Here is a 26847-nt window from a genome sequence, read left to right on the forward strand (position 1 = left end):
TTCTATGTGAGGAGAAGAATTTTAAATTCAATTCTAGATTTAACAGGGAGCCAATGAAGAGAAGCCAATATGGGAGAAATATGCTCTCTCTTTCTAGTCCCTGTCAGTACTCTAGCTGCAGCATTTTGGATCAGCTGAAGGCTTTTCAGGGAGCTTTTAGGACAGCCTGATAATAATGAATTACAATAGTCCAGCCTAGAAGTAATAAATGCATGAATTACCTTTTCAGCATCAGTCTGAGAAAGGATGTTTCAAATTTTAGAAATACTGCACAAATGCAAAAAAGCAGTCCTACATATTTGTTTAATATGTGCATTGAAGTACATATCCTGGTCAAAAATGACTCCAAGATTTCTCACAGTGTTACTGGAGGCCAAGGTAATGCCATCCAGAGTAAGTATCTGGCTCGACACCATGTTTCTAAGATTTGTGGGGGAGAGTACAAGAATTTCAGTTTTATCTGAATTTAGAAGCAGGAAATTAGAGGTCATCCAGGCCTTAATGTCTTTAAGACATTCCTGCAGTTTAACTAATTGATGTGGCTTCATCAATAGATAAAGCTGAGTATCATCTGTGTAACAATGAAAATTTATGCAATGCTGCCTAAGGGAAGCATGTATAATGTAAATAGAATTGGTCCTAGCACAGAACCCTGTGGAACTCCATAATTAACCTTAGTGTGTGATGAAGACTCCCCATTTACATGAACAAATCGGAGTCTATTAGATAAATATGATTCAAACCACTGCAGTGCACTACCTTTAATACCTATGGCATGCTCTAATCTGTGTAATGTTATGGTCAACAGGCTCAAAAGCCTGGACCTTATTGCTGTGAGGCAACACTGCACCACCCTGCTTGAAATGGTGCAGTTGTTTAGAAGTAGCTCCAAGAGACTTTCCCAACTTGTGCAGATCTACAATTCTGCTTCTTAGATTTTCACTGAGTTCCTTGAGCTTTGCCATTTTTCTGAGTATTGCTCAATCCCATAAGTGCTGTTAAACAAATTATTTTAATGTTGGCAAAGAGAAACTATTAAACATGATCACTAATGGGAAGTTAATAGGCCTTGCCCTTCTCCCTTTAGTTCCACTTATTAAAAGATTTAAGTGAGTATATGTATATATTTGAGCCTGTATGTGTGGATATCCAAAATAAATTCAAACGTGTGCATCCAATTCTTCTTTTTTAAACTCATGTAAGAATGCAGTATGAAGTGCCTTGGGGCAGCTGTTATTGTGAATTGGTCCGAAATGAAAAAAAAATTGAATGGAATTACCACGACATGCTGTTTATATGTATCTATTACTCAATTAAATGTTTGGATTTATAGATTGGTCTACCTTCTATTGACGTATTGAACACGTCACAGACCGGAAGCACTAATCAGGACTACCGAAAATTCTTGTTGTTGACCATCGCATTTTTGTTTTTTTGAGCTCTTTTTTTAGAACAGTTTGTTTGTTTTTTGGTAGATTTCTGTGCTGTTTGTTGAGTATTCGCGTGAACCACAGTTACTGTTCCCATACCGGACTGGAGGGTTTCTTCTAGTAGCTGAATCATTCTCTTATTTTCAGTCGGCCCGAGGCTGGGCTAACGTTAGCCTAGCATTATTGAAGCCCCGCTAGCTAGCGTTAGCTGGCATTCGCTGTCAATCTAGGTGGCATTTATTAGTAAGAACAGTCAAAACAAACACCCGAGAAAAATGTCAGTGGTCAACGAAAGTGCCCTGAAGAAAATGCTAAAGGTAAGTTTGACTGTCGTATTAGTTGATGAGAAACTATAGCAAGTTAGCAAGTACCAAACAGGACTCTATAAGCTAACGTTAGATGCCAGGTTAACATTTCCTGGTACGAGTTTTGTTCAAAAAACAATCTTTTTTTCGTCTAGTTTAAGATAATAAAGTCACTTAAATATTATTTTTATGGCATACTTTGAGTGAATTTGTGTGTAACTCGATCTAGTTAACTGTATAACTACAGAATAAATATAGCTACATATGTTATTAACTTAACCCTGGAGTTAAAATTGTTAGAGTTGTTACTTTGTTTAAAAAGTGAGACCACATTTTTGAAGGTAACTACAGACCTGTATCTTTATTGGCAGTGGTATACAAAATACTTGAGAGAACTGTTCATGATCACAGTGCCAAACGGACAACGCATGAATTTCATTTGGTTTTAAATCAGGGTACTCTACTAATACTGCTCTTACCTCTGTGATAACATTAGATGTAGTATGGATAATAGTTTTTATATTGATGCTGTATGATGATTTACCTTAAAAAGGCTTTTGATACTGTGGATCATTCTAATCTACAAGCAAAACTAGAGGCCATAGGTGTAGTCTGTAAGGTGTTTCAAGTATTATTTGTCGGAAAGAAAACGGTATGTAGTATTACATTGTGGTTCTTCAAGTTTACCCCTTGGAAATGTTATGTAGTGTATATTAATGACATGTCTCAGCCTGTGTCTTTTGTACCTTTCCTTTATGCAGATGATTTTGTTCTTTTAGTTAGAGGAAAAAAATCCTAAGAATATTGAACTTAAATTGTCACAGGAATTAGAATCTATTAGCCTGTGGCTTGAGGAAAAATAAGCTTTCACTTCATCTGGAGAAGACTGTAAATAGTCTTTTTGCTTGTAACCAAGAAAATTAACGATGTTTTAAAACCCGTGGGTCAAATGTAACTCGCTTAGCTCGTCTAATAGTGTAAAGTACATAGGAGAATTTTTCAGGTTCAAGTATGGCTGCCTATCAGCTACTAAAAAGATAATTCTAAAATTAAGATTTTTAAATAAGAAAAAAATAATTATTTTCAGGAAAGGAAAGGAAATATTATGCTCTTTTTTTTTTTTTTTGTCCAATCAGACTTTGATTATACATGAAACTCATGGTTTAGGGGCCTTCATAAAAAAAAAAAAAAATCCAAAACCAATTACAGTAGGCTCAAACTAAACTATTACATTATATGCTTAACTATCTATGTCAGCAAACTTTGGTTTTTTATTACTTTTGTAGATTAAAGTGGTCATGTAATGCTTCCAAAAAATCCACCATGGAAATAAGCTGATCTTTGATTACTTTTTAGTGCTCCTTATTCTGACACTTATTGTATGTGGTGTCTTGTTTTTAGTCTGTGCTATTTATGGTCTATGATATGTATTAGAGTGAAATAAAATCAGTCAACACAAGTTATCATTTTGTACTGCAGAGGCCAAAATTAAACAACTCAAAAGTATAAGCTATGCCAAAATTACTGCCTATGCAAACAACCTTGTCTCAGTTTTGTCACCTGCATTTCAAAACTTGTCTGAAATTTAAGTGTGCTATCATATTAACGTGTGTGTGTGTGTGTATAAAAAAGTAAATATATATATATATGTTGTATCCTCTACTTCTCGTTGACCAGCAATACAAATACAGAGATCTGACTGTTCGTGAGATAACCAATGTCATCTCCCAGTACAAGGATTTGAAGCCAGTAATGGATGCTTATGGTAAATAGAATAATATTGATCTGGTGTTTTGATAATTGTCTGCTCTCAGTTATGTTGTACAATAGTATACATCTGCTTTTATTTCAGTATTTAATGATGGCTCCACAAGAGATCTGATGAGCTTGACAGGAACTGTTCCTGTGAGCTACAGAGGTAATGACTGTTTCTCTTACATGCTAAAAATTCATTTTCCTTCACATTGTGTATTTTGAGCATAGTTAAATTTCAGGTTTTGTTCATTTCTGTTTACACTCTTGCCATTGTTACTATATGTAACAATGTGTGTTTGATTTCTGTAGGTAATGTCTATAACATTCCAGTGTGTTTGTGGCTGCTGGACACGTATCCCTACAACCCTCCTATATGTTTCGTCAAACCTACCAGCGCTATGATGATCAAAACTGGCAAGCACATAGATGCTAATGGCAAGATCTACCTGCCGTATCTACATGAGTGGAAGCATGTAAGTTTGATGTGTTCAATCAGTATCATTTCCATCCATGTTAAAAATATGTTTAAGGTGTTAAAAGTATGTGGTGTGGGGACTAGAGTTTCTGAATACTGAAATGTAGCTCAAAAAAATTGACTGGATGGACAAGAAGGCAACATTTCAGCATTGAGGATTAAAGGAGTCTATGACTGTAGATATCATTTGCATTCTTGACTTTTCTGGTGATTTGATTCATAAAATTTGTCTCTCACTGTTTGTCTCTCAGCCTCAGTCAGACCTGTATGGTCTGATTCAGGTGATGATTGTGGTGTTTGGAGAGGAGCCCCCTGTGTTTTCTCGTCCCACCACACAAGCCCCCTACCAAGCCTTTCAAGCAGCTGGACCCCCTAATTGTGAGTGAGATACATTTGTTCTAAACAGGACAACCTTAGGAGCTGTGACCCTTTTCAAAAGTGTTGGCTATCTGAATCACCATGTATTTCTATTTCTTCATGTGAGATATAGTGCTAACATAAAGAATATATGAACTGTATGTATCCCCAATATACTTAATTACTATAAAAGTCTAACACTATTCTTAAGAACCACAAACTACAGTCTGCAGAATGCCAATCAGTTGATTTAAAATAGGAAAAAAGCCAATTTTTCTTCAAATTGATCCATCGAGCAATTCTGAACAGTTTGATATTTATGCATTACCTGTTGTCTAAAGAACAGATTTATGATATTTCTGTAATGACAGTGGTTTAGTAAGTTTATATTGCTGTTCACAAAAATGTCTTCTTATTGGCTTATTTTTTAAACTGTGTGTTTATTTTTTTGGGCACCAGATGGCGCTCACTTATCACTGCAACACACCGTTGAAGCTTATACTCTGTGTTCTATGTGTTTGAGCCAAAAAAAAAAAAAAAAAAATCAAATAAACTTTTGACCTTTGTGTCCTGAGTTTTGGTTGTTTGATTCTCTTTCTCTGCCACAGCTTCCTACATGCCTGGCATGCCTGCGGTCTCACCATATGGCCCAAATCCTAACTCTGGGTAAGAGTTTTATTAAGCCCTTCTCAGTCATTGGCCACATCTAACACTCATACATATTGTATGTATCACAACAAATGGTGTCCAACATGTTTGATTGTGGAGTTTATTCACTGACTTGTGTCCAGGGTTATTATAGTTAACGAAAACGAACGAAATAACGAAGACTGAAATTGAAAAAACATTGTCGTTAACTGAAATAAATAAAAACTAAAATTAAAAGGAAGAAACGACAACTAACAAAAACTGAATTGTGAGTTTACAAAACTAACTAAAACTAACTGAAATTATAGATATTGTTATTTTTTCAAAAGTCTTGTGGATTGATATGAAATCATTTTTTTCCTCTCTCCGAGTTTAAGCTCGGAACGCCGTCGGGCAAATGGGTGCGCATGTGAGTGCGTGCGCACACCGCGCTGCTCCTCAGAGAGTCCCATGTGGTGTTTTTTTTTTTTTTTTTTTTTTTACTATGATAGCACAGATAGCAGCGAGTGTCTTGTTGTGGATGATGTTGTGGATGATGTACGGAACACTTCTTAGTCAGGAAAAAAAACACCAACATCAAAGTAGACCTGAGAAGCGCAGACAAGGCAGCTACAGAAACCGCTCTCATCCTACAAGGCAACCTGGCCTGCACCTCCAGAGAAACGTGACTACTCGTCGGGTCAACGCAGCCCACAACGTTGTGTTTAGTCCCTGTGTGTTTCCGGCTACTTTATCAGTCAGATAATAACAATCAGGACTAATAATCAAAGCATCAATATAAGGACTCACAAATGTCAGCAAATTCCTGGAGGGAGCTGCTGAAACTATGGGAATGGACGTGAAGGAATGAAGAAAGTGAAAAAACAGGGACAAATATGTTTGCACCCTAAAAACTGAGCACAAAGAGCAAGGACCAAAAAACCCCCAGCACACAACCACAAGGTAATTAACACACGCAATCCAGCTACGCAAGCATAAATGCGGACATGAGGTCGGACACTTCCGTAGGCTACATAGGCCGCAAAGACCCTGCAAGTCTAATCAGCGAGCATCTAACCAAGCTAGCTCCAAAACAGAAGCAGCATCAGGTGGTGAGAACATCAGGATGCAGCTGGATTTGAGCTTTGACTCCTTCAAGGAGTTTGTTTTTGTCAAACACCACATGTAGCTGTTATTAATCTGCTGCACTGAGGCTGAACTTTATTGGGAGTTTATTGTAGAATTTATCGAGTTTTGGAGTTCATATTGTTCTTTGTTTCTCCCTGTTGATGTTCATGTGTGTCCTTAATATTGCACACATTTAGCATGTAGTTCTGCTGTCTGTGAACAGTTGGTTGCTGAATATATTTCTTTAAAGGGTATCTTTAAAGGGTACCTGATTAAGTATGAAAATACTAAAACTAATACTGAAACTAACTAAAACTAAGCATAAAACCAAAAATAAAAACTAATAAAAACGAGCAAAACCACTCTGAAAACTAATTAAAACTAACTGAATTAGAGAAAAAAAAGTAAAAACTAACTAAAACTAAACTATAATGTAAAATCCAAAACTATTATAACCCTGGTTGTGTCACACAATTGTTCTTATTACCAGGACTCTGCACTACTGGCTCAGTTACATTTATGGATGAATGTTACACATATATTCTTGAAATGTTTTAAAATAGAAAATGTAAAGCATTAGCTTGGTGATCGTGTAACTATTTTCAGAGGCTACCCAGGTTACCAGTACCCAGGGGGGAACTCTTATCCAGCCACTGCTGGACCTGCACACTACCCCACCCAGACTCCAGTTTCCACAGTGGGTATGTATTACATTCAGTATCTGTGTGCTTGTTTTTGGGTTTTTTTTCTCTTTTCTCCTTGTGGGTATGTTTGAAATTTTAATTTTGCACAGAGTCCAACAATTTAACAAACTGCACAGATGCACGAGATGCAAATATGTTCACTTGGAAACTGTAATTTTCTGTATGTGTCCACTCTTGTCTCCTTTCTGTATAAACATTACAATAAAGAGTTTTAATTCTTAGCTATAACTTTATTCACCTTTAATAAAACAACACTTCTTGATGTTTAGTTAATCCAGACTGCAGACACTTGACCTTTTTGACTTAAACTCTCACATTATGAATAACTTGAGTGGCGTGCCTACCCACTAGTGAAAGGTCATTAGTGTAACTAGAGTGGGGTCTGTTAAAGGCCAAAAGGGTGGGATGGACCTGAAGGGAAAGGAACAGCTTCTTTATGACCTCCACAACTTAAACTTCAGAAGCACACAGTTCTATATTTAGGATGGGAACTGTACAGGAGAAGAAATGGGGTCACCTAGTAGGTGATTTAACTCTGACATTTGTGGTGCTGACTCCAGACTGTACACAAGGTGGTCTTGACTCTGAAGACATTTACCAGTACATTCACTGTTATGTAATCTGCAATTTGCAAGTATTTGAACTGTCTTGTACAGGTAGTATAAAAGACTAATAAAGTATATGAAATATAAGTGTTCCACAGTCCAGTCCAAAATACTAGCCTTAAAGTGTAGAACGGTTATCTACAGCGGTTGCATTTTTTTTTTCAATAAAAGCATAAAATTAAGTAATTAAATAATTTTTAAAAAAGTAAAATGTAAAATTAAAGATGTTATCCAAGAAGCATAAAAGAGCGGGAGCTTCCATGAAAAACAAGGGGCTCATAGTTTAACTGGGAAAATTATGTGAATAGTATGTTGTATGACCATTCTCAATTACCAGATTACCCAAACCTCATTTCATGGAGCTTTTGAATCATCAAGCCAATACCCTTTTGTTTGTATTTAAACCTTGTTGTCAAATGTCTCTGTGGGGATTCTTCGCTGGGACTGTAGATACAGTTGATACTATTTTGAATGTGCTTTGCATTTAATTCCTTTAATTTTCCTTGAAGAACTGTAATGTGAGGATGGATAGTGATGTGTGATGATAATTTAGTCATTCTTACAGTTGCCTCAAGATGGTTAGCTGATACTATTGGTCCATTAACAGGAAAGCCTAACAAGATGTAGGAGTACATTTTTCCAGCTGTCTCTCTCCTGTTTGTGTTCACTCTCTCACGTGACGTCATAATCTCTTCCTCTTAAGGCCCAAACAGAGATGGCACCATCGGTGAGGACACCATCCGTGCATCCCTGATTTCAGCTGTGAGTGACAAGTTGCGCTGGAGGATGAAGGAGGAGATGGACAGAGCTCAGGCTGAGTTGGATGCCCTGAAGCGAACAGAAGAGGACCTGAAGAAAGGACATCAGAAACTAGAAGAGATGATCTCAAGACTGGACCAGGAAGTGGTGAGACACGCTCATACTTTCAGTGTTAAATCTTTTTGTGTGTTGTTTTTCTCATTCATCAGTTACCTCTTACAGCAGCCATTTTTGAGATTTGCTAAATATTTGCGATTGCCATGTTTCCACTAGACTGAAGTTGACAGGAACATTGAGCTGCTGAAGAGAAAAGACGAGGAGCTGACTGAGGCCTTGGAGAAAATGGAGAACCAGTCAGAGAACAATGACATTGATGACGTCATTGTGCCCACAGCTCCGTTGTACAAACAGATCCTGAACCTGTATGCTGAAGAGAATGCAATTGAAGACACAATCTTCTACCTGGGAGAAGCCCTCCGCAGGGGCGTCATAGACCTGGAAGTTTTTCTCAAGGTAACCACATCAAAATAACTGCTAGTGCATGCATTAACAGAATCAAGAATACAGACACATTAGCATTCTGTGATTTTTTTTTAACCTAACTGGCTCTTATTCTCTTCTGTTACAGCACGTACGCCTTCTGTCCAGGAAGCAGTTTCAGCTTCGTGCGCTTATGCAAAAAGCCCGCAAGACTGCTGGGCTGAGTGACCTCTACTGACCTATACGGACTACCTAGAAACATTCATATCTTCATGCTCTCTTTCTCTCTCCTCTTCCTCTTGCTGTATTGTTTTATTTTAATTACATCTTATATATCAGCCAGCTGCTCTTATTTTATAGTCTATATTAAATTTATTCTTATGGGACAGAAATTTGAACAGCAACAACAAAGTAAAATTACACTTTTGAATGTTAAATTGCAGCCATAGTTGTAGCTAGATGTCGTTTGCATTCTGATCTAAACAAACACTCCTTTGGGGTCGTTGTGTAAAGACATGACCCAGACATGACAGTGTTATTTTTATGGCCCCAATATTTAGAAACACTATCAACTTTAAAATTTGGTATTAACATTAAAAAAAAACAAAAAACAAAACTGTTGAACATGCTGTATTGTTAATTTTTTTCTGTTGTGTGTGCTTTGTATGTGACTTTTTCCCATGCCTCTTTAACCACGCTGGTGTACGGTATGCTGCACTACAGATTAGCCCACAGGTTCTGTTGGCAATCTCTTTGCCATACAACATCATTTGGCTAGTAAGCACAAATGGTAGGGGCTAAAAGAGAGGAGCTTTGTAGAGAGCCCCATATGATCACTCCCTTTGTAATGAAAAGATAAGCCTGCGATTTAAATACCCAGGATTACTTTTCAGGAAGGGCAGGGTTCAGCCTCAGGATTTCTGCTGTAGGAGTTTATGTTTTGGGTCATTTTCAGTAGCCATAAAGTTAGAGATCACTTTAACATAGTTGAAGGAATGATACCCATGAATCTGACCTGGTTTGTTTTGGGCAGACATTCAGCTTTAATTTAAGCTCTTATGCCACTTGCCCACACTACATAATTCTCCATTTTTGTGTCTCCTTATGAAAGTGTGAGGTTCCTTCAGTGTGTCGGCTGCCTGTTTTACCCTCCAGTCTGACGATTTTAACCAGTCATGTACAGTTTTTGTTTCACTCTGTTGAGTGTCTCTAAAGTGGATGGCAGTCTTGGCAGAGTACTGAATTGTAAAGGAATTTCTGCATTGTTTGATTTTCTTTTTTCCTGTGCTGTCCACTCATTCTCAGTTCTGCTGAGAAGGTTAAAATAAACATAAGATTAAAGCTGGGTGTTCAGAGGGTGCAAAAAATAAACAAATGTACTAATCAGAAATTTAACTCATGTAAAGTTTTTTCTTTAATTTAGCCTTTTACTAAATGCACTTTGAATTGTATATTTTTTTCTCTCAGTTTAACCATAGACCACTTTCTTTTATATCTGTAGATTTATGTAAATCAGTACAAATAAATCTGATTTAATGGGTCGTCTTTTTGGTCATGTCATCAGTGTTCATGTGGTTTTCATAATTGAGGGATTTTCTGTTGCTTGTCAGTCATGTACAACTACAGTGCAGAAAAGGGCAGCAGTGGTTTGGAGTGGGTTGTGTACTAATCCGAAGCTTTCTGGTCTGTTCTGCACATTGAAGACCAAATTAACAGACCATAATTGTCCACACTGGTTGTTTATGGCTTATAATGTAGAAGCAGTTTGAGTGTTAAGAAAATGTTTCTGTATATAAACCAGCTTTTATCATTTTACTTACCATGACCAGCTGGGATACATTTAGAATCAGTCAAAAAGAAGAATGCTAGCAGGTAGAGTAGTATTAAAACAGGTGAATTGTGCTTAGACATTTGTCATTTTTGATGTCTTGAAATCTTGTATCAGCCTAATATTCACCCATAGCTGAGCACTGAGTGCTGCTGAGTCAGCTTTAACCTGATGTTTCCCTCAGTTTAATGGCAAAGAAAGAACACAGGACAGACTTGTATCATCCTGGCAGATTTATTTGATGTTGCTGCAAACAAACCAATATCCAGCTGCCACGACAGGTTTCCCAGTAAATTGATAAATCCTTTTCAATATGGTAACATTAATACATAAATAGTGTATTAATTATAAATATAATAGGTTTTTCTTATAGGTTCTTTTCTAGAGTCAGGTGGAGTGTTAAAAAAAAAAAATATATATATATATTTTTAGGACATTTAGAATGCATGAGCAAACACCTTATGGACTCTTATGATTCATAACCTGACCCTTTTCCACTGTATCTGTTATCTCCGAGTTATGGCAGCAACATAATTTGTTCTCTCAGATGTAAACTTTTTGTTGCTCCATAAAATTTTCCTTTTAAATTATTTGTCAGTGCACTTGTGGTTAGCTTTGTTTAAGAAGGTTTCAGGACCAAGCAATAGATGGAAGTCTGCTTCACTATCATATAAGGTACTTTGGTGTCACAAGATTTTGGCCCAGAGATATATGCAGCAGTATTACTGTGGGTGGATAGGAAGCCCTCCTCAGTGAATGGAATGTCTCTGTTCTACTCCAAATAAGACGAAAACAGAGATTACCAAGTGGAAAACATAACTTTAACGGCCACAAAATGCATACAAACTGACCTAGGAGAGTACAGAAAAAGCAGCAACAGTACTCAGTAACATACAGTACACAGAATATATGCACAAGAACTGCATGACTTCATAAAGACAACATCAAATGGATATACACTCAACACGGTGACTTATAAGGCTACAGGTAAGAGTTTCCAAAAATTCAGTCATGGAGTACCGAGGGGCAGGTTGGAGGAGGCAAAGGAAAAATGACACTTATATGTGAATATCTAAAAAGTAAAACCTAGTTGAGTGGTTTCATTATAAGCACTTAGCCTTTTTTCATCATTAGATATTCACAGGTGACATTTTCCCATTACTATGCAGTACACAACAGGGAAACTAGGAGGGAGTCAACTGGTGTTTGGTGTCATTTTAGGGACAACTGGAGAATTCAGAGCAGTGCTCTTCACAGTGTGAGCTCCTTCTGTACACCCCACAGGGTCTCAGCACTCTTCACCAGCTGCTTCTCCTCCTCAGGCTTCAGTGTCATATGAATGACATCTGTCAAGCCGCTGTTGCCCAGGACACAAGGGATGCTGAGGAAGACCTCTTCCTTCACTCCATGCATGCCCTATACAGCAAGAGGCAAGGAAACACTGTTACAAGGCCAGCTTGATATCTGCAGAATGTATAGCTTTTTTTGAAGATTACAATTCTCACGTACCTGGACAAGTGTAGACACAGGGTGCACCTTGTGCAGATTCTTCATGATGCTTTCCACTAGGTCAGCCACAGACATACCAATGGCCCAGGAAGTGTAGCCCTTCAGCTTGATGACCTCATAGGCTCTGCAGCACAGACAACAAGATGAGCTGCATCCATTTGGCCTGCATCATCCAATGTTTCTTTGAACACGTTTATGGTAGTCATTCAGTGATTGCAGCCATAGGTATTTGCATGCAGCCTTTAAACAGGAATTTGACACCATAAACTAGAGAAAAATATCATTTGAACTGCCTTTAAAAGCTAACTGAAGACAAATTAGCTCTCTACAGGAGAACTCAGAGGTGCACCTTAGCTGATGCCAGTTCTTCTGTTGAGACATCATATGCATTTCTCCTCATCTTTGTAAAGATAAAGTGTGAAATGATAAGTCTTCACAGGGACAAAGAACACATTGTGCTCTACATGGCTGCACTAAAGACCCAGCTATTACAATACAAGCCTACTGATTACCTGACAATAAAAGTGCAATATAAACCTGTCTGCAAACTGTTGCATTATGCAACTTTCAGACATGTTGAAACAAAATCCAATATAGATAACAGGTCACTTATTATGGACACTTCTGTGACATTAACATTGGCAGACATTTTACTTAGACACAGGAGTTCAAGGGAGCCAATGAGCACTAGTCTAATATGTTAGCTCATGGGGGATTAGCACACTTCCTGTATACATGTCAAATCTGTATGTTTGAATGGGTTGATAGACTCCAATGTTTTGCAGTATATGCCTTCGCTTGACATTTGTCTCACACCTGGTCAAATTCTTCAGGAAGGCAAGTCTGCTCCATTATGGTTATTGGGATTTTTCCTCTATGTGCAAGACAGTATTTGTTTGCAGAGTAAGTCAGTGTTGAAGCTCTTTGGTGGGTTACCTGCAAATAAATTGCAACACTTACCCATCAACCACCATCTTGTGCACTTCCTTCCAGTTCTCTTGGTCACCATCAGTCCCCATGTTTGGGTTGAGGCCTTGAAGAGAAACTCCAGCAACATTCACACCACTCCACACAGGTACTATAAGATATATATGGGGTGTGGGGAGGGGTGGTATTAATAGTCAGGAAATTCTGAATTGCACATGAAAATTCAACTATCGCAGTGTAAATATCACATGTAGCTCCCCAATAAATGTAAAAAGTAGCTGGTCAAACAGACCAGAGATTTTATTTTTAAGTCAGAACTACACACCGCTGGAGTCGCCATGCTCTCCGATGACCCAGCCATGGCAGCTAGAAGGATGCAGGTGGAGCTTCTCTCCCATGATGTGGCGGAAACGAGCAGAGTCGAGGTTAGTGCCGGAGCCAATCACACGGTGACGGGGGAAGCCACTCAGTTTCCAGGCAACGTAGGTCAGGATGTCCACTGGATGGGTAAGAATAGGAAGACATTAGCCATTAATTTGGCTTGAGCCACTGTTAACGCTATAATACATAGCACATACTCCTGTCTAACCTGGGTTGGAGACCACCATCAGGATGCAGTTGGGGCTGTACTTGACGATGTTGGGGATGATAAACTTAAAGATGTTAACGTTGCGTTGCACCAGATTGAGGCGGCTTTCGCCCTCCTGCTGGCGGGCACCTGCAGTCACCACCACTACCTTGGAGTTGGCTGTCACACTGTAGTCTAACAAGAACAAAGAAGCATTTTGATGCAGCTACAGAACAGTGTTAGTAATTTTAAGGACAGTTACTGTTTTTTGGACTTACCCTTATCGGCTACAATCTTGTGCGTCTTAAGGAAGAGGGATCCATGCTGCAGGTCCATTGCCTCACCCTTTAACTTGTCCTCCATCACATCAACCAGGGCCAGCTCATCACACAAGTCCTAATTATATATTATAGGTCACTGTAATATCCCAATGTACACTTTACAGCAAATGTATCATGCGGACAGAGATCAGTCTATCACTTCTGGTAAATGACATGTTACATCTGGTGATCTATTGCTCCATCACCACAACCTCAAAGTCTGTTCCAGTGGCAGTCTCAACATCCTTAGTTCAAAGTCCATTTTGTCAACTTTTATTCCTTAAAGAAGGCTTGTAGCAATGTTCTTGCTTTGTATCACTTTAATTCCCCCCCCCCCCCCGCCTTGAGGGTTAATCTCAGAGCCCCTGTCCTCACCTTGAGCAGTATACTGACGGCAGAGGCCATGCCCACCATGCCGACACCCACTACAGTCACTTTGCACCTGCTGCCAACAGGCTCCTCCTTCATCACATGGCCGATGAGCTTCTCCTTGGTGGACATCTGTGAAAAGTAAAGAAAAGGAAGTGAAGGATGAGACATGAAACAATAGGGAGGCCATGTAAAAGTAAAAAAGGGGAACAAAAGAATGAAGTGTGTGTGGGGGCGATTACAGCTAGAAAAGGGAGTGGCGAGCACAGGAAATCAAGATGAATAATCTGGAGTAATTTGAATTTGTGGTTAGCGAGCTCAAGAGTTTCAATGAGTAATTTCAAATCCACAATGAGTCAAACTTGGATTTCCCTTTCAATTCATCATTACAGAACTAAAACTCTTTACACATTACTAGTCTAGAGATGGCGCTTTTAAGAGCCTCTTTTCACTTCCAATGGCAATCACTGCTTGTAAAAAGTACTGCAGCTTGCCTCCATGCAACAGGGACAATCCCCAGATGATGTCTCACACTCACATTTTCCTGGCTGCACCACAGGCATGACTAGGCACGTTTTCCACTGATGTGAAGATGAGCACGTATGGCCATGTGCAGGGCCAGATTAATGTACCATGACACCTACTAGGTCATTTGAGATCTTCAGTGAGTTTGTGCGTGTACACTTTATGGTGCAAAAATAATAAATAAAAAGCCATATGGCATCAGTCTGAGAAGTGAAGCACTGAATGTGGCCTTACATCTCACTCGATTTATGTCCTCGGTAAACTTTTCTAAGTGAGTTTATGGTCTTAAATAGCTACCTTCTAGTCTGTAAGATGATATTCAATTAAATAAGGCTCTTCACTGGGTTGTGGCACACTTTTGAATGGAGCATCCACTAGTATACGACTAAGCAGTGTCCTTGAGCTCTCAGACACCCATCAGTTCACTTTAAGAAAACAAGATGGCTGCACCCAGAATGTCAAACTGACGTCAAGGTGACCATCTACATCTTTTATATACAGTCTGCTCAAAACTGTAGGATAAGCCAGAAGTGTAGTAGTTTTACCCCAAATCCTTTATCCATACTACATTTAGTAGCACTTTGTCCTGGGGTAAATTCAGTTTAAAAAAAAAAAAAAAAAAAAAAAAAAAAAAAAAAAGGAGCCTTTGTTAGCCTGTAGTCTAGGATCGCTGCTGAGGTTCAGGGTGTCAGCTACAATGCTGCTGCACGTCTCTTGTCCACCACTGTGTCAAGACATAACTCTCGAAATCTGTTCTTTAATAATTGTAAATCCTGGAAAAGTTTTACTACCGTGCATTCAGTCATTTACTATTGATATCAGTCTGTAACTGTCAAATATTTATCCACAACTCAGTGCCAAGAACGCCATCGATCTGATAAATCCGACAGTGTAGGCAGTGCGGGGACGGTGAATAAGTATTCTGACCTTGGTCTGGCAAAGTCGTAAAACACCAACAAGATAACTACAACACAGTAAAAGACACCGCTCGCCTATGGTGTACCAGCATGTCCAAGTGCATTGAATTTCCTGTGGCAGGGATATTTATAACTGTTGGAAGATGGTCGCCACCGGCGGCAGTAGGCATGCGTAACCACTGCGTATATTACGTCAACAAAACACTGCTGCAGTCACGGAGATGGACAAACAAGCAACACGTAAAGGTTGTTTTTGAACGTCAACGCATCAGGAGATTTCCTGTGTTTTACATTTTATAAGCCTGGGCAAATAAAATATTCCATAACAGCCTACAAGTAATTACAGTCCTCCAATGTGCCCGAGACTACCTGTTACCTCTGCTCGACTTGTTCACTCATAAAACTCTTTAATAAAAATTAGACAGACGCTGATAATAAAGCCGCAAGTCTTAATTGATTTTGTCTGCCGCTGACACCAATCAACATTACTGACACGCCCCTGCCCAACCGGCAAGACGCGGTTTGAGAGATAAAATAAAAAAACAGATTAAAGCCACGAAACAGACGCCAGCCTTCAGAGAGGCTTAGATGCGGGTGATGTACTGTGTAATGTCAGAGTCGGACGCCTCTTCTTACCTTGCAGGTTTGAATGAACCGGGTGAAAACAGGACTTGGAATGTGTCGGCTCCTCACTGACCGCTGTTCAGCAGAAGTGCTGCTACAGCGGGGTGTCTCCCTGTATTTAAAGACAGCCTCCTCCGTAGACGTTACGTACCTACATATTAATGAGCTCGGATGGTTGTGCGGTCGCTTGGCGTGTTGTAAGTCACGTCCACGGCAGGATGCGGTACTTTCTGGTATAGTGTTCTCTGTGTCACTACTTCTCCTTTTATATATTTATATAGACAGCTTGGTTTTTAAAATGGTTAAAAACACGCGTTTGTTTCCGTCTGTAAATCATAGGTTAATGCACAGGCTGCTGTATAACCTAAAAGTTCAGAGACCCACAAGGGGCCCTGTGACAGTCCGCATATGGAAGAAATAGTTCCGACTTAAATACTTCAAAAAGCCTCAATGCTGGTTTCTTCTGCAGTTCTGACATACACACTTATACAATACAAAAAGTCCCGGATATTTGCTTTAAATTAATATAGCAACACTTAACAATATAGCACTGCCACCACGGCTCAGTTGCCGGATGTAAATGGACATATCATGACGTTAATCATAAGGGAATTTGTGTTAAAAATTGTGTGCAAGTCACTGTAGAGGAATGTCATTTGGCTGTTAAATTAAGACGGAAATGTTCCTGTTTAGCTTGAGGATACCCCCTGCACAGACCCACCATGTGTTTGTCACTTAAAGGAAACGGTGACTGTGTCGTCACACTGTCAGACCAGCGGCATTTCGCGCCACCTCCTGTCCACTTTGAGTTATTTCAAAACAGGTCAAGTTACTCAACCCTGTGCAATAAAACACTGATTTCTGCTACATATCAGGGGAATTTATTTACACAGATATGATTCAACTGACAAAAGATATGAAAACTATGTAGCAGTTACAACATAGCAACTCTACCCCCACCTTCTTTATGAAAAGAGACTGATCTGAATCATCAAGTGGCCTACACTGGCACACGCAGACACACAAAAAGTCTACTCTCAGACTACCTGATTCCAGATAAACTGCTTTTGACTGCTGTTTACACTTCACCTAACTTGAAAATTTTGTTGCAAAACAAAAGCTTTCAGTAAGGACTCTTTCAGCAACATGATGTCCTGTTGGGTCACAGCTCTCAATATACTTTTAAAGTATGTGGGGGAAAAACACAAAAAGAAATTAACAAAGAAGGTCAAATCAGACAGTGATTTTAGTGTGTACAGGCTGACTTGCCCTTGAAAGATCATAATAATAATAACTTAGGCATCCTTAGACAGCCTAGTGAAGTTCAAACTGAGAATTAAAATGAGGAGGAAAGGTGATTTAAGTGACTTGGTTGGTTGGTTGGCATGGTTGTTGGTGCCAGATGGGCTGGCCAGAGTATTTCAGAAACTGCTGACCCACTGGAATTTTCCCTTGCACCCATCTCTGGGGTTTACAGAGGATGGCCTGCAAAAGAGAAAATATCCAGTGAATGCCAGTTCTCTTGGAAAAAAAATGCCTTATTGATACCAGAGGTCAGAGGATAATAACCAGACTGCTTCAAGCTGATAGAAAAGCAACAGTAATTCAAATAAACACTCATTACAACCATGGTATGCAGATGAACATCTCAGAACACATCAAGTCTTGAAATACAGCAGCAGAAAGCCACACTGGCTGCCTCTCCTGTCAGTTAAGAACAGGAAATTAAGGCTACAGTTGGCATGGGTTCACTAAAATTGATCAATAGAAGATTGGGTAAGCATCGCCTAATCTGATGAATTTTGACATTCAGATGGTAGTGTCAGAATCTGGCATAAACAACTTTACAGTATGAATCCATCCTACCTTATATCAACAGTTCAGTCTGGTGGTGTTGGTGTAATGTGTGTGTGTGGATTTCTTGGCACACTTTGGCCTCCTTAGAACCAATTAAGTGCTTAAATCAATACAGCATATTATCACAATAATTTGGATGGTGATATTGTATCAGTATGACAAAATACTGATATTTTATTTAACATATTAAAATACTCTGGGGCTCATCTCATTCACCACCATCCTGAGACAACAGTAGCCAAACCTGCATTAAATTGACTCAACTGAATCCAACACTGGACATATTTAGCATGTCAAAGCTACCTCCTAATTCAGAGCAAGCTAATGGCTCAGTCCCATGAGTTAAAAATAGGACAGCAACCTTCTTTCTACCTCTGCAAACAGTTGCAGTCTGACTTGGACGGACTGCAATCACTCTCAAAAAGATTGTTGAAGGTTTTCAAATAATTGCTATCTAATTTATAAATGTAGACAGATTGTCAACATGTTGCTCACTTTAAATGAGTCTTGTCGATGAGCATAACTCAAGGGAACTCAACTGGCTGCCAGCTAGTTGTTTTCTAGTTATATTTCTATGGAACAGGAACATTGCTGAATGCAAATATAATAGTTAAATGTGAATTTCTGTCTATGTAGACAGTAAAAGATATGTTATTTCCAACAATTTATTACAGTTAATTGCGGTATTATCAAAAACAGATTGCATGCAATTGCCATTGACCTCATTCAATGGGAGACTGATATCAGATTGATAGCAGATGCCATCTTATGGCAGCAGTTTTATTGACAGTGTTGGACATATTGTGCATTCATGAAGCAATACATTGCATGTGATTTGGCTGAGAGAACTGTGTCATGAGGTTTTGTGTTTTCTATGAAATGGATGTCTAATAAATGAGGACATTGTTAAAAGCTTGAAAGAATAACACAGACTAAATCAATTAATAAAATCCAGTTACATCTAGATTTTAATGGATATCATAGTAAATGCCCTCATATCTGAACATGAGGGTGTCCATAAGTGCACATAGCACCAGGACATCCTAGGTTGCAGGTTGATGATCAATTTTGTAATCATATCATCTGCAGGGGGACATGAGGGTGTGCTCCAAATATAGGGGGAACCACACTACTCAGACACCTTGGGAATTTTTCATAGTGGACATAGATGCCTTCTTTTACTCCTTTTTCAAACCATCTGTCTTCCTGGTCCAAAATGTGAATGTTGGCATCCTCAGAAGAATGCCCTTTCTCGTTTAGATGCAGATGTACAGCTGAGTCTTGTCCTGTTGAGGTGGCTCTTCTGTGTTTTGCCATTTGTTTGTGAAGAGGCTGTTTGGTTTCTCCAGTGTAGTACAGCCATCATTGAACAGAGGAGGAGGATTACGTCACCACCCCCGCTTACACTCCGATCCTGAGCTCTCTCCCCAGGCGCCTCAACCCCCATTCACACCTTTGTTCAGGTGACCTCAATAGGTCACTTGATACAATGGGGCGAAGTCCCAAATTGGTTTCACCTGAAACCACTGATTGTAATGAGCCACGCCTCCTTTCACACCTTGGTGCATGTGATCATGCACATGAACAATAGTGAGTCACAACCACTTCCAGGGAACTACACCCACTGGGGTTTTAATACCTGGGTTTCTCCACCTTTTGGTTTGAGAACATCCCTTTTGGATGAGAGGTGAAATGTGTTCAAGAAACAAAAAGAAGTCCAGTCGCCCTTTTTCAAGCTCCACAGAGCCAGTTGAATTGATTTAAGCATCTGACTAGGATGCCTCCTGGGCATGTCCTACAAGGAGGATGCCCTGGGGTAGACCCAGGACATGCTGGAGCAGGGGTCTTCAACTCCAGGCCTCGAGAGCCGGTGTCCTGCAGGTTTTAGATGTGTCCCTGATCCAACACACCTGAATGAAATGGCTGAATTACCTCCTCAGTATGCAGGCAAGTTCTCCAGAGTCCTGCTAATGACTTCTATATCTGACTCAGGTGTGTTGAACCAGAGACATCTAAAACCTTCAGGACACCAGCTCTCGAGGCCTGGAGTTCAAGACCCCCTGTGCTGGAGAGACACGCTGCCTCAGTGTCCCCCCTGGTAAGCTGGAGAAGATGGCTGGGGAGAGAGCTTTGGACTTTTCTGCTTAGACTGCTGCCCCCACGATCCAGCCCTGAATAGGCAGAAGGAGATGAATAGATGGATGTAAATGGTGGTGTGGTGTTTAGCACTGTTGCCTCGCAGCAAGAAGGTCCTGGGTTAAAATCCAGTCTGGGGCCCTTCTATGAGGAGTTTGCATATGCTTCCTGTTTTTGCACGGGATTTCTCTGGGTAATTTGGCTGCCTCCCAGAGTTCAAGAACATGGATGGGATTAGGTTAATTGGTGATTCTAAATTGGCCACAGGTGTGAGTGGTTGTCTGTCTCTCTGTGTTAGCCCTGTAACAGAGTGGCAGCTTGTCCAGGGTGTACCCTGCCTCTTTTCCTGTGACAGCTGGTGTAGGCTCCAGCTCCCCCTGTGACCTTGAATTGGATAAGTGGGGGAAAAAAATGGATGGCTGGCTGGAAGTTGCTTTATTAATTTCTCATAATTTTTTACTGCAGTTATCACCTTCTCTGATATTCTTCTTTGATAACCTTATATATGTGCGTTTATCAATCCTAGCGCAATACAAGCAGCTCACCAGCAGGGGGAGCTGTCACAAAGGCAGCAAAACAAACTCCAGCCTTTTTTCTAAATTAAACACTTTCAGCTGGGTTTGATTCTAATGTGAGCAGCAGCTAAACAGTTATTCCATTCAAAAAAAATTCTTACACCAAACTTGCTGGAATGAAATGATTCACTTATGTGATCAACTGAATGTGAATGTGTGTACGAGCCATTAATTATTCATCACACTGGGTTCTAGTCTCATGGCTCACTAGGGGTCCACAACCAGTAGTGGTTTTAGACCCCTAGAGGTCTTCTAATTTATCTTAGTGTAGCACAGCTGAAGAAAATTTGTTGACTGAGATGTTATTTCAGTTTTTAGATAAACATTTTAGATCAACTACTCTGGCACAACGGTATACCCTGCTGTATCAAATCAGACGTAACAAATTATCCCAAGAACCCCAGGCTGTTTCTCCTTAAACTGTAGTACCAGCTGTTGACATTCAACAAGATCAGTCTCACTGCCTGTGACTTGAAAAATAATGAACACTTCACTGTGTTAAGGTGCTCCAGTGTATGGCAATGACAGTATGAGGCAGTGCTGAGAACAGATGAAGTTTCATTAGATGTGTGAGAAATCATGCTCCATCTCCTGGCATTTAATGTTCTTGGCTTGCCTGCAGCGATATATACTCCAAACTTTCCCATACTCTAAGCAACTTCTTTTTGTCCTTGCTATTGAATTACTTGTCTTCGCGGGCATCTTGCGCCACCACTTTCAATGCTCTCTGGAGTGTGTGCCAATTCAATCACAGCTGGACCCCCCCCCCCCCCCCCCAGTGGAATAAAGAGACACCAGTTTGTCATGTTAGCTTCCCTTCTCTTACCACAGTCAGTTGCTAACATACTGTTATTGCATAGGGCGGTGGGACTGAGGGGTGTCTGTTGTGGGTGATATCTGTCACAGCCATCCGCAGTAATGGAGAGGAATCTAATCACCTCACTACAGCCTCCTCTTCCTCCTCCAGCCTGTGTTTAGAAATAGAACTGAGACAGAGAAATAAGGGCACATCAATCATAAAAGGATTCTCCGGGGAGCCACTTGATGCTCACAACTCTGGCGAAACAACATCCAGCTTACTGCTGCTACCTCATTTTACCTCTGATACACACACAGTCTAATTTATGATTTTTCCTTTGCTCATTTGTCCTTCACTTTATTTTGGCATGACTCAAACATTCTCACTCTTCTTTCTCCTCCTCCTCACAGTCAAGTCACACCGTTCTCATCCTTACATTTCCCTCTTCCTTCCCTGCTCCCAGCTCTCCCTCTCCTTTCTTCTCCTTGCTTCCAAATTTGCTTCACGCACACCTTCTGCCTAAGACTGATAACATCCCTGATGGAGTTCCTTTATTAGCCACCCACAGGCAGATTAACCAGAGCAATAATACACCAATCAACAGCAATTATGCACTGATAAGCCCAGGGAGATCTCTGCTGGGTGTGGGAAAGGATGTGGCATTTGTAGAGTGATTGGTTGTGTTTTAGTGCAGGATTAAAGGTTGTGTGTCTGTGCATACATTTACACGTGTCTTACAAGTATATTTAATTGAGCGTACTTTGTTTTTAGCCTGCGGTTTTAATCCCTTCATAGGGCATATTATTATGATCAGATGTGAAATCAGTCCTAGTCTCAAGGTTCTTCTCAGGTGCTAATTGAAGCCATGACTAGGCAAGCTGTATTCTCATCTGTGCAGTTGCAAAGTTATTAATGAAAGCATGAGTGCTACAAACCAGCTGGTTAAACAGGGGCTTTAAATCAGTGTGGTACATCATTATTCTCCAAGTATACTGTTATGATTGAAGACATCCTTTCTCCCATCATTACACATTAAAATACTTCATTTGCAGTGTTGGCAGTTGTTAGTTTTTGGACATCACAGCTTAAACAGCAGGCTGGCATTGTTATAGAACAGTTAAATGCTGATGAAAATGAGTGGAAGCATAGATATGAGTTTCCCCCCTGCAGGCATTCGCACACCAGCCAAGTCTGATTTCAACAACAACTGCGTGGATTTAACCTGCCACCTTCCAGTCTGTTTTTCTGTGCATGCACAAAGACACTTTCACATGCATGCGTGCGTGTACACACCTGGATGAGCATAAACTTATGTGTTTGCAAGCATAAGGTTCCTTTTGATACCAAACCAGAGACCTTGGAATCTGCTTACTGCTGTGCAGTTGGAAAGCCCACCAATCAAATTCAGATTTGCTTTCGGTGAATTTGGCGAGCTGTGTGTGTGGATACAGCAGTTTAGTCCTCCTTCAGAAACAGTGATCCAGTGGACCTCTGATTATATTTTTATTTATTTTTTAAATTTTGCTTTTTTATTCAGTCACAGTGAAGCAGATATTGATTAGCTATGGTGTTTTGTGTCTGAATGTTTTCCATGTTGGTCTTCTGTAACCGTGAGGCAGCTCTCCTCGTGACCTCCAAAAGTTATTCTGAGGGCACAAAAGACTGAGACACAAAAGAGAGTCACTTTATATTTCAAGCCTGAAATTAAATACATTTCCTGTGGCTCTTCAATCTTTAATTATTTCATAGGACTTACGACTGTTTAAAGACGGTGTACGCACATGCATGGTAGACTATAGCAGGTAGCCTCACATTCTTTTATATGTCACTGGAGATGCTATGTGAGGCTTCTGTCTCCCAGTCCAGTGACCTTAACACCTGTGATTGATATTGGAAAAGAGATGTATGTGTGCAGGCATGGTCTAGGTGGTCTGTGTGCGTGTGTGCTTGCGTGCATGAATGGTTAAGGTTAATTGAAGTTGTTAGAGTGAAAATGATTCCCTCAGGGGGGATGTAGCAGGTGGAGGCAATGGGTGGGTGCAGCAGTGGGTGACAGAGAGAGGGGTGAGATGGAGGAATAAAGAGAAGGGGGGTGGGGGTCAAAGGGATTGCTCGTCCCCTCCAGTGCTAAGAGTCAGTGATACACAAGGATGGAGAGACGATGTGATTCATCTAAAGGTCAGATTTGTCTGTCCGTCTCGCCATCTGACCTCACCCATCACTGTTTTGTCTTAGATCTCCTTGTGTTTCTCTTTGCTTTTCTTCAGTAAACTGAGCCCAAATTAGTCTTTTTCACATATTCATTTGCACCACAGCCTTTACTAAAGCAGCCCTCCCTTTCTCATCCTGTCTCACACATCCCTCTATATCTCTTGTTCTGTCTGTCTGTCCCCTCCTGTGGCCTTTCCCCTCTGCTCCCACACTAGCCTTCATTTCACAGATGACAGGTTGGCTGACTGTAATCCAACAGATGCTGGGGCGGGAAGGCCTGACCAACTGTTTTAACTCCAATCAGCTTTTATTGCTCTCCAGAGGAGCCCCACACAACCCCCTGCCAGCCTGACATTTCAGAGAGGAGGAGAGTAAAGGCGAAAGTAGGAGAGAGAACAGTAGCTATACCCTGCGTATCTGTATGCACATGTGTGACTATGCGTGTGTGATGATGGAGGTAGGGGGCTGATGGAGAAAAAGGGTGACAGTCATTACCCTCTGTGCCTGGTGTGGAGCCAAACTGCTGGTCTCAATCAACTTAGACACATGTGTTTGTGTGTGTGTGTGAAACAGCCAGAGTCCAGCGTCAGCGGGGATGGAGATGTCGCTGGTAATACATCTGCCACCATTGCCCGCTCCCGACAGCCTGAGCCACCCCTGCATCGCCCACGTCTGTCGCCTCCTTCCTGTTCTCCATCCATCTCTGCAGCCCACCTCCATTCCGCACCCTGAGCCTCTCTATCCCTCCCACAAAGACAAAGGAAGTGGCAAGTTATAGCAGTATGACTTTGAAGCTTTTGTCGCTTGTGTCATGTGAACAGTCTCAGATCTAAACTGCTATATTTGAAGGCATGCTAAATGTCACTGTAATGCACAGTTACTATCAAAGGTGCTGCATGTTTAGCACACTACCCGAAGAAGCAACAGGATGGTTTTTCTGATTGTTAAAACAATGAAAGATTTACAGAAATAGAAACACTGTGGGAATAGAAAACATTTAGATGTAGAAGTGTAGAAAAAAAGTGCTTGTATGAATGTGTGCGTGAATGAAGATGTGTTGTATAAAGTGCTGTGAGTGCTCAAGTAGAGCAGAAAAGCACTATATAAGGACCCGTCCATTTACCATGATAATCTCTTAGAGATTATGCAGACAATTTTATGTTATTGACATACAACTCCAGTGAAAATTAAAAAACAATTGGTAGACATAACTGTAATCACCAATGCTTTTACTGGTGACACATTTACCCTCCGTAATTCAAACTAGTTATGTTAACTGCAAATGGAATACATCACTGTTTGTGAAGTAATACCTAGAGTAAATAAAAAAAAATATGATCAAAAAGTGTATTTACTGAAGCACAGATTTTTAAATGGCACATCTGCAAATTCTGTTCTACTAAGCTCCACAATAGCAGACACCAAGAAGCAACTGAGTATTTGATATAATGGCACCTCTGTTTATTGGATGATTGGTAGGGTTTTACTGCTCTCTGTAGAAGTGTGGGCCACTTGAACTCTGCAGCCTGACCTGCAGGCAATTAAAAGCAGTGAAAGCCAGAGAGAGATTTATTGGGGGGGCAGGGGAAGCTTACCTCTTCTAATCACTTTTACTGGTGCTGCCACAAAGAGGTGAAGTGACCTTGGCCAAGAAGGTGTTGTTCAACAGAACATTATGCTAGTACGTCTCCACTGTGATACACATGCCTTCTGTACATTCTTTGAAACATGACCCTCTTTGTGTTCTTCAAGAACGCCTCTTCATATGAACACGCACAGTACATTCTAGCTGTCATTTCTGGATTAACCTCTCTGCCCCCCCCCCCCCCCCCCCCCCCCGCCCCCCTTTTTTTTTAAATCATAGAACTAATGAGGGGTGGAAGTGGTTATATTAATGACAATTGCTTTTATTTTCTTTGTAATACCATTTAGTACATGTGTATAGAGATCTTCCTACTTTTGAATAAGCTGATTATACCCTCCCCTCTGTGCCCCACCACAGTGGATTTTAAGTCAAACAATCACGATGTGATTGAAGTGCAGACTTTCGGCTTTAATTCAAGGGTTTTAACAAAAGTACTGCATTAAGTCTTTTAGGAGTTACAGCCATTTTTATACACAGTCCCCATTTTCAGAGGCTCCAAAGTAACTGGACAAACTAAGATAATGTTAAATATAGTGTAAGTATTTTTTTTTTTTTTTTAAGACTGCTTGAAATCTAAAACCCATGGACCACCATCACATGCATTTCCTCCCTTGAGGTGCTCTGTCAGGCCTGTACTGCAGCCTCTGTCAGTTGCTGCTTGTTTGTGGGTCTCTCTGCCTTCAGTTTTGTCTTCAATAACTGAAAATCAAGCTCTTAAATGCAAGTTCAGCACTTGGAATCAATGTGGAATCAACTCCAGATCTTTTGTCTGCTTAACATGTCATTGAATAATGAGGGGAAACTGCTTGTCAGTCACCTGTCATTTCAGAGTTTTAAGCCTCTAAAATGGGGGATTATGTATAAAAATGGCTGTAATTCCTAAACAGTAATTTTTTATTTATTTTTTTGTTAAACCCCTTGAATTACATCTGAAAGTCTCCACTTCAATCACATCATGTTTAAAATCCACTGTGGTCACGCACAGAGGCAAAATTACAAAAACTGTGTCATTGCCCAAATACTTATAGTCTGACTGTGGTGTGTCTTGGTCCAACACCATGAACATGCAGTCTTTGCAGGGATAAAATTGTAGCATCATTGTCACCACACTGTTTTGTTAATAGATGAAAATACCAGATGAAGCTACCTTCTCACACACATCTTGAACTGAATCTCCCATTGTTTGGGGGGGGGGGGGGGGGGGTACAAATTGTTTTATCTCTCTGTAAGCTTTTGCCTTTATTATATTTTCAATTATTATAAGACAGACAACATGATGTCGTGTCATGATCCCTTGAGATATCTGTTTGAATATCTCCTCCAAAGGGGGCACTTAATAATAATGTTAAAATATTTGCTTTTAAACATGTAAATCATTTATTAGATCACTGTTTAATGCATTATTCTGGGCA

At 40.2% G+C, this 26847-nt stretch overlaps 2 protein-coding genes across 2 annotated transcripts; one reads left to right on the plus strand and one right to left on the minus strand.

Annotated features, from left to right (window-relative positions):
- Window positions 1-1369: 1369 nt before the first annotated feature.
- Window positions 1370-10161, plus strand: tsg101a (tumor susceptibility 101a). The gene is made up of 10 exons (XM_030731668.1): window positions 1370-1747; window positions 3413-3500; window positions 3588-3653; window positions 3800-3963; window positions 4217-4343; window positions 4931-4988; window positions 6684-6778; window positions 8090-8292; window positions 8419-8658; window positions 8774-10161. The coding sequence occupies exons 1-10, from the start codon at window positions 1706-1708 to the stop codon at window positions 8861-8863; spliced, it is 1173 nt and encodes a 390-aa protein (XP_030587528.1). The 5' UTR covers window positions 1370-1705; the 3' UTR covers window positions 8864-10161.
- A 763-nt stretch (window positions 10162-10924) lies between these two features.
- ldha (lactate dehydrogenase A4) lies at window positions 10925-16373 on the minus strand. The gene is made up of 8 exons (XM_030731327.1): window positions 16225-16373; window positions 14153-14278; window positions 13736-13853; window positions 13479-13652; window positions 13215-13388; window positions 12923-13040; window positions 11963-12086; window positions 10925-11869 (listed from the first exon to the last, which is right to left on the minus strand). Exons 2-8 carry the CDS (start codon window positions 14276-14278, stop codon window positions 11705-11707), a joined length of 999 nt encoding a protein of 332 aa, XP_030587187.1. The 5' UTR covers window positions 16225-16373; the 3' UTR covers window positions 10925-11704.
- Between the last annotated feature and the right edge of the window lie 10474 nt (window positions 16374-26847).

Source organism: Archocentrus centrarchus, chromosome 6 (assembly GCF_007364275.1).
Source record: "Archocentrus centrarchus isolate MPI-CPG fArcCen1 chromosome 6, fArcCen1, whole genome shotgun sequence".
Taxonomy (NCBI): Eukaryota; Metazoa; Chordata; class Actinopteri; order Cichliformes; family Cichlidae; genus Archocentrus; species Archocentrus centrarchus.